The following is an 8,608-nucleotide window of genomic DNA, read 5'->3' on the forward strand; positions in this document are numbered from 1 at the left end:
ACATGAATGTACCAGAGAAATAAGAAAAATAGAAATTAAATTGTTTTTGGTGATGAAAAAGCTCATTTAGGGCTCCTTCTCATTTTCAAATTAAGTTCAGCCTTTAAGAGCTGTGTGGCAATCAGTGGGCACTCACAGGCGCCAGTGTGCTTGCAAACATCACTTTTGGCATCTGCCAGGCCATCCTGCCTTGTTTCGATTCGATTCAAAAATTAGAAGCTAGCGTGCTGCAAAACCCAATGCCAGCCTCATTCGTATTCCTGGGAGGCATTCTTTAAAAAATTATGGGGTGCCTGCAACCCAGTATTTCACCTGGAAAAATACCTGGAAGAAGAAGGTGATAAACTGAGATTGCAAAAACCCTCCTTGAGAGCTACAGGAAGTATCTGCCTTCTGGCAAATAGGCATTTGGTACCTGGTCACACTTCTGTGTTTGCCATTTTATGGGAGGCTTAATGACATCCTCTCAGAATTCCAAGAGTTACCACCAGCACTGATTTAAATTAACATGTTTGCTTATTGCTTTGATTCTAGTCGCAGCAAGACCTCAAACCTTCAGTAACCTTGAAGAGTTGCTGTTGTCATTATTTCTTTGGACTTGTCATAGTACTGTATGCTTTGAATAGCTGGTAATCTACCATCTCACCCCTCTCCTTTTTTTTTTTCCCGGAACAGATTCCAGAATCTTCTCTGGTCCCGAAAAGCATTTGTTGACAATGTTAAAGTCTACAACCAGAGCTACATTTATATGCCAGCCTTCTCAATGAAAACAGGAACTGAACCTTCTCTCCGAGTGTACTACACCCTCACTGATGTCGGAGCCAAGCAAACTGTGATCTTCGCCAACCCTAACTTCCTACGGGAGATTGGCAAGTTTTGGAAGAGCAAAGGAATTCATGGTAAACGGCTTTCAACAGGCCTCTTCTTGGTCAGTGCAGCTCTTGGTCTTTGTGAAGAAGTGACTATTTATGGTTTCTGGCCTTTTTCAATGGACCTCCATGGGCGATACATTAGTCACCATTACTATGATAATGTCTTGCCAGATTCGGGCTTCCATGCCATGCCAGAGGAATTCTTACAACTGTGGTTTCTCCATAAAAGAGGTGTCTTGCGAATGCAGCTGGAACGTTGTGAGGACTCTTGATTTTGCTCTACAAGATGGGAACTTTGTGTAATGGCTGCCGGTGTTTGATTAATTCGCCGTCGGCATAAAGAACAAACCAGGAAATGTTGGGGGGGGGGAATGAACCAACCTTTTAACAAATGTGCATGGACTTCACTTTGAAGGTGAATTGAAGACTTAGATTTTATAGCAGTGATGGGTGAACTGCCTGGTGAATATTATTCTGCAAAATGGCAGGATTGAAATGTCCATTGGGAAGGTTCTAAATAAGACTGAAGAGTGAGTTTACAAAGGGCTTTCAACAACAGTACTGAGTACTTCCTGTTGCTCAGATATACATCTGATTCCCAAAATTTTGGGGGATGTGTTTTGTTCGCTATTTTTTAATTTGTTCCCAAAGTTGGATTTTTGAAAGGTACCTGAGCTACCTACTCACATTTCCTTCAGAAAATATTGAAAGTATAGCCGAAGAGGCCAGTTTTCTCTCCTCCTCCTCCTCTTCCTCCTCCTCCTCCTCCTTTTTAAGAAAACAGTAACTTATTTCAACAGTGGTATTCTACAAATCTTGTAGCATAAACTGGAATTTTTTTTAAAAAAATTCAACAAATGTTAATGTTTTTAGCCAGATTTTTCTTATGAAACAGCTGTCTAGTTTCTTCCACATAGATCTGCGGAGATGAAATGCATTTGTTTCAGAAGGGTAAGGTCACTCCTGGTCATTTAAAGCCTGTCCTATTTGAGACTGCAAAATGAAACTGGAAGCAGTTATGAGCTGGTGTTTTAATATCAAAATATTCAGTCCATGCTTGATGATAAAGAAGCCAACCTATTCCATAGGTTCTTCTTTAACTGGAGCCATTTCTCTGATGTCTGAAAGTTACATATAATCTTTGCAAATGAGGACTTCATCATACATTCCAGGACTAGTTAAATGCATTGCATTGCCCTTATGAAAAGCAGAAGTTTCAACTCAAGGGCATGTGCTAATAGTTGTACCTTTCAACTTCTGTTATCTCCATTAATATGGACAGAACATAGCAAAACAGACTGGCTCTAGATTGGCAAAGGAGTGTGACAAGGCTGTATATTCTCTCCTTATTTTTTGAACCCATATGCTGAATATATATTAAGGGAAGCTGGGTTGGACGATGAGCATGGTTTTAAATTTGGAGGAAGAAGCATCAATAGCCTGCTCTGTGCTGATGATACTAGCTTGATAACCAAAAACGCAAAGGATCTGCAAACTCTAGTAATAAAAGCCAAGGAGCACAGTGAAAAAATGGGACTAAAATATAAAGAAGACCAAACGAATGACAACAGGTAGAAAGAAACAGCCTTAGAATTGACAAAGAAGTTACTGAAGTGGTGGACAGCTTCTGTCTTTTAGGATCATCCATCAACAGTAAAGGAACAAGCAGTCAAGAAATACAGCACAGACTAGCACTTGGTGGAGCAGCCATGAAGGCCTTCGAAAAGATGTTCAGATGCTGTAATGTATCCATTCCTACAAAAATCAGAATCATGCAAGCTGTGGTATTCCCTATGACACTCTATGTAAGTGAAAGTTGATCTTTGAAGAAGCAAGATAGGAAGAATATTGACACTTTTGAACTTTGGTAAATACTAATACCATGGACAGCCAAGAAAACAAACAGAAATGGATCATCAAACAAATCAACCCAGAGTTCTCACTCACGGCACAGATGACCAGGCTCAAATTATCCTACTTTGAACATATTATGTACAAAAACTAGCTCTCTGGAGAAGGTCTGATGCTGGGAAAGGAGAACCAGCAATAAGGTGGATGGACTCTTACAGTGGCAATGAGTGCACCATTGGAAGACTTGAAGGACCAAGTTGGAGATAGATCATTATGGAGAAAATCAATCTATGTAGACATGAAGAGTCAACACCATCTTGATGGCACACAGTCATTCAATCTCCATAAAAAATTTGGTGGAAGCTCAGAATACCCTCTTATTCTGAAATATCAAAAACTGGTTATCACTGGATGAGAAGGGTTGCATGGTTCAGTTTGATCTATAGAAGCTTCAGAAGTGATTCTTGGATTAGTCCAATATGATCTAATTCTGAGCATAATTTGTACTTAATGCCAGTATTATTAGTCTTACCTCCTACCTTTGAATGTGAGAGTTTAAAACAGGGATCTGTGAAATTCAACACTCCCAACTCCAGAATGCTGAAGTTAGCACAGAATTTGTTAAAACTATAGCTGTGAACTTTGTAGGTGCACTGAGAAGATATGGGACAAGACTGGAGATTACCTTTTGGCAAAATAATGTGTAAGTCTCAACTGGACCAAAGTCACCAGTGGGGAGAGCTGTGCAAATCTCGTTGGAAGTAGTCTTGCATTTCTCTCCTCATTTATTTTAAGAAAAGGCATTAGTGAATTGTTCACACTGGAAACATGACCATATCAAACATTCCTTTCCCAAGTATAAGACTTTAAGAACGGATTATTTGCATGAATTACATGGAAATCAGGGGTTGAGCTGGAAAAATAAAAGGCTTTTTCCAGTTTTTGTTCTGTGAAATGGAGAATCTTGAATATGTTTGGTGGATGCCAAAGTATTTATTGAACCAGAGCTCAGCAACACTTCAGAGGAGTGCTTGCTTTGATGAAACTTTCTGCAAGATGTTCTTCAGAAGCGGCTTTATAAAATAGCGCAGACTTTCCCCCTCCCTTCTAAACGAGAAGTGAAGGATTTTGGATTGTTCCCTCCAGAAGCCCCACTAGCCAAAAGAGGCCTCTTCAGTACGGCCATCTTGCATCCCCTTCCACCAGAAGCATCATTTTATCATAATGACAAAAGCAGAATCACAACACGAACTCTGTCCCTTTCACAAATGCAACGTCAAGCCCACATAGAAAAGGGGCATGGGGTTTTTAATCTTTGTATGCCTCCCAGAGTCACTGTTGCAAGATGGGCAGCCATAGAAATCATTGAAATAGATGAATAAATATTATGGCTGTTACCCTCATAAATAATAATAATAAAAGAATACTGGAGGGTTTCTAACTAAAAAAAACCCTATTTGTTTTATTCATATGCCTATTTATGCAGCTCTGATCAATACTGAGCTGGGTGATTGCCTAAAATGTGCTTCATTTTTCTTAACTAATCCTGCATGAGTTTCTTATAAATAAAAGAAGAGTTTCAAACTGTATTTTTTGATGCCCCACCTACGTGTCGTAGTAGTATGTCTTATAAATGGCTGTTCCTCCAATGTGAATGGATCATCTCTTTGGTAAGGCATAGCTGAACTTTAACAGTGATTAACGTAGCTTTTGCTTTTCCAAACATATCAAAAGTAATCAAAGACAATAATTTAAAGCGCCACAGGATTTTGCCAGCTTTGCTGAACTGACAGATTTGCAACATCTCCAGGAGGGGTTTTTTTTTTTAATGAAGCCAAGCAATTAATCTAAGATGCATTTTTAGTAAATTAAAAATTGATGTAGTCCAACCCATTAATCGAAAGTAACTCTTTCAATATTTATTGGTACTTAACATTTTACTTCATTGGAATACATTGGGTATTTTACAGTTGAGAAATTGATGGGAATGTTTGAGAATATTTGAAAAATTGACGGCTCACCAGGATTCATGCTTGCTGGGTGCCAAAATCAGGTCCCTCAAGAAGCAGCTTGTTAAGAAATTCATATAGATTAGAAGCTTAAGTTGACAAAAATTACTTAAAGAATGATTGCTACTAATATCATTATTCCATAAATGGTTGGCTTAATTCAGTCTGAGTTTGGCTCCAACCCTATTTCTGACAAAATAACTTCATAAGAAGTTATACTTCAGTTTTACTCTGAGTTAGAACAGCAGAATAATCTTGGGCCAAATTGCTGGAGGTGGAGAAAAGTTGACACTCCATGTTACCCTTCCAGTGAACTTCAGGAAGCTGCAAAGATGGAGAAAACGTTTACAATATGGGGCACACTTCCTGGCATATAATAAATGTAAGGCTATCTTTGCTTTTAGTAAGCATTTTGACTTCTTCACTTGGCAACATTGGATTGGCTGTGTAGCATTTCTCGTAGTCAGATGTGATGTGCAAGATGATCCCTGATTAGCTAGGATCCAAGTCCAATCAGTGGTTAGCCCAATAGAAGCCTTGAGACAAGCACATGTTACTAGAATGGGGGCATCTGAGAATTATAAGTGCTCCACCTCAGGCTATGAATAGTCATTGAGAGGCATGAAAAAGTAAACTGAAGAGCAGATAACTTCAGAAATCTCAGTTTTATCTCCAAAATACACTCTGGAAATAATTGTCTATAGACAATGTTGCCCCATTATCCAATCTGTTGTTTGCTCAGTTGCACAGTTCAGAATGGGGATGTTCTGAAGTCTGGTTGGAGATACGAAAAACAGGCAATCACCTGAGGAACTTCTTATTCAAATTAATTTGAGAGTCATCCTTAATTGATTTTTTTTTTCAGTCAACCTTGGTTCAAAAGATAGCTAGAAAAATAAAACAACCCTTATGGGAGCTCTTTAAAAGATTAAGGGGATTATTTCTTTTAATGTGGGAGGAACAAAGCCATGTTCTTTACAATCGGCATGTATAAGGATCTAGTTTCAGAATTACTCTAGATTTCTCAATACTTAAAAAGCTTTTAGTTTTGGCTGTCAGGTTTTACTGATTCTGGAAAAGTGGGTCTCACTTGGTTCACATGTACCACCAGCCCAACACAGAAGTAATCTAGGGGGGACGCAGGATAAACCACTGAAATTTTAAGTCCTGGAAATTTACTATAAAGGATTAATATGTAGTAACAGAATGCCTATAAAGAAAAATATACTGTAAATGTCTCTCTTGGGGGGTAAAAACAGCCTTTGTATTTCTGTCATCATAAAAACTCAAGTTTATTGATAAATTGTTGAGTAGAATGTAAGATACGAACGACTGAAAGCCAATATTTTGAATGACTCATACATGTGAAAGCTTTCGCGTCTTTTTTTTTCCTTGCTGAAAATATATTAGCCATGCAAAGGGAATGCACAGACACTTGCAAGCCAGAAAGAAAGAGTCACTAAAGTTTCTTATTAGTTAGGTTCATGGTCAACTGAGTAAGAGAATCCTGGAAAGTGAGTGGCAAAACATTAGCATTCATTGATTAGCAAACTCATTAAGGCAGGGTCTCTGAGAGCTGCTTGAACCTTTTTCCAAAAATCTGAGACCGAGGAGCTACGTGTCCCTGAAATATCCATCTGCTTGTCATTATTGACATTTTGTGGCTCCCCTATTTCTTTTCCAACCCCAGAGCTGGTCCCAGGGATTTCTTTTACAGCCATAATTCCAAGGAGGACATGAGCAATGGAATGACAGTCAGGAGATCCCCAAGTTTGGCCTTCCTGAGAGTCAAGGGACTATTCCTGGAAGGAAAAATGTGCATTTTCTTTGTATGTGTTCAGAAGATATTGTCCAATAGGACTCTCTTTGAATCCAGGTTTTTCCAGTAATTATTCCAGTACATTTGGGTCCATATTCAAAGTATGTAAAGGATGGGCGTTCTTTTTTTTCAAGGAAAAGACTCCTTGAAGTACAGTATATCTTCCCTTCCCTTCCCTTCCCTTCCCTTCCCTTCCCTTCCCTTCCCTTCCCTTCCCTTCCCTTCCCTTCCCTTCCTTCTCTAAGCAGTAGGAACAGGTATTTTTACCAGACATTTGAGCTAACCTCAACTCAAATATTATTGAAATGAACTCTAGGTTCGCATGCAATCTTCAAGATAATTTCTTCTAATTCTTATTAGAAAAAATTGTCTTGAAGGTTGCATGTGAACCTAGACTCACAGGTTCTCCACCTTTGATGTACAGTTCCACTAGGGAAACCTTGACGATGACAGATGCCTTGATTCCCAGAGCAGTCATGAACGAGGAACCTGCTGTCCCAGCAAAATTCAGGGTGATGCTCGCATGTAGTTCCTGTTCAGTTGAGCTATTCCCATTCAGTTCAATGGAGGAGTTAATTTGTTAGCACATTCCTATTGCAGTCCACAAGAGCTGAGAGCATGTTCTGTGGCAGACAGTGTGCGCGCAATCTCTTGTTTGTAACTTTAGCACACACAAAGCTTCCTCTGCAGCTAGGAAAGTGCCAGATGTGCATCTCTACCCACAGGGAATCAGTAGAACTGAGTATGGGACTGCAAATTTTTTACCAGAACTGTTTATTACAATTATACCTTTTTGGTCTAAATCAAGATGAAGCTCAGTATTATGTATTTTACTTAGTCTTTCTGAGTTAATTTAAGACTATCCGGGCATACGTTACCATTAAATATGAGTGTATATCTCAACAGAGTTAGGAAGGGTCTTAGAAAAATCATAGAACCTGACTTTGGAGAATTGGTACTAAGCTTTTTAAGGCATAAACTTGATCTTGCTTGTATGAGCAATTTCAGCTGATAACTGCACCTGACTGACCTTAATTTGGAGGCTAAGCAGGATTGGTCCTGGTCAGAACTTGGACTGGAGGCCTCAAGGGAATTCCAGGAGTGTGGACTAGGCAGGCATATTTTTATTTTGATTTATGTGTGTGTGTGTGTGTGTGTGTAATGTGTGTCTGTGCATACACATATACACATCCACACACATGTCATGGAAGAAGATGATAGCAAACCTCTTCTATAGGTTGCCAAGAAAACTGCATGGATGTATTCCTGAGTCAAGCTCAACTTGAAGGAATTTTGTCTTGGCAACAACAAAAATGCAAATTGCAATTGCCCCATTTTACAGATGGAGAAATAAAGGTCCAGGCATGGCTTTGCATCCTGTCTGCAGAAGATGATTCGATCCAGGCTTCCTTCCCATCCAGGCTGAATCGCAACATATTATGAACCAATTAATATTGGGAATTGAGCATACAGCCTTATCACATGTGATTAAAATTCAGATTTCCAAATGCAACTCTGTTACCTCCTTTTAAAAGGACATTTTGTTACTGGCTATGTTTGTGGCCAAAGGATATTCAGAGCCACTAATTAGAAATTAGAATATTCTCATCTGGTTAAATACCTGAAGCGTCAGTATTAAATCCCTGTGAATAAATCTGCCATAATTATCTTTACTGTGCATTGTTCTACATGTGTACTTGTAAAATTCTTTTGATTTCAGTCAGTCTTCCTCCTAGGTTAGTGGAGAAGTGATCACCATTTCCTATATTCCCTCATTTCCCCTAATACATATTTTAAGATATGTAGACTTCAACTCCCAGAATTCCCCAGCCAGCATGGCTGGCTGGGGAATTCTGGGAGTTGAAGTCCACATATCTTAAAGTTGCTATGGTTGAGAAAGACTACATTAGATACTTCTCAAGCATGACCGAGCTATTGTGGTATGGCTCAGGAAGGAATCAGAGTAGGACCTGGAAGATCCAAGTTCAAATCCACCGTCAGCCACATGAGCTTACCGGATGACTTTCAGCGAGCCTCTCTCTCTCCTCTCTCTCTTT

General features: G+C 39.2%; 1 protein-coding gene across 1 annotated transcript in view; it reads left to right on the forward strand.

Moving 5' to 3' along the window:
- Positions 1 to 6,411, forward strand: part of ST8SIA1 (ST8 alpha-N-acetyl-neuraminide alpha-2,8-sialyltransferase 1) — a 67,896-nt gene extending 61,485 nt beyond the window's left edge. The window contains exon 5 of the mRNA XM_088141353.1: positions 676 to 6,411. Coding sequence (XP_087997479.1) covers positions 676 to 1,144 — 469 coding nt within the window. The 3' untranslated portion in view covers positions 1,145 to 6,411. The remainder of the gene's footprint in view (positions 1 to 675) is intronic.
- The last annotated feature ends 2,197 nt before the right edge of the window (positions 6,412 to 8,608 follow it).

The sequence above is a fragment of the Python bivittatus genome, unplaced genomic scaffold (genome assembly GCF_059951505.1).
Source record: "Python bivittatus isolate LINGU-HERP-01145 unplaced genomic scaffold, Pbiv_v1 ctg000330_np1212, whole genome shotgun sequence".
Taxonomy (NCBI): domain Eukaryota; kingdom Metazoa; phylum Chordata; class Lepidosauria; order Squamata; family Pythonidae; genus Python; species Python bivittatus.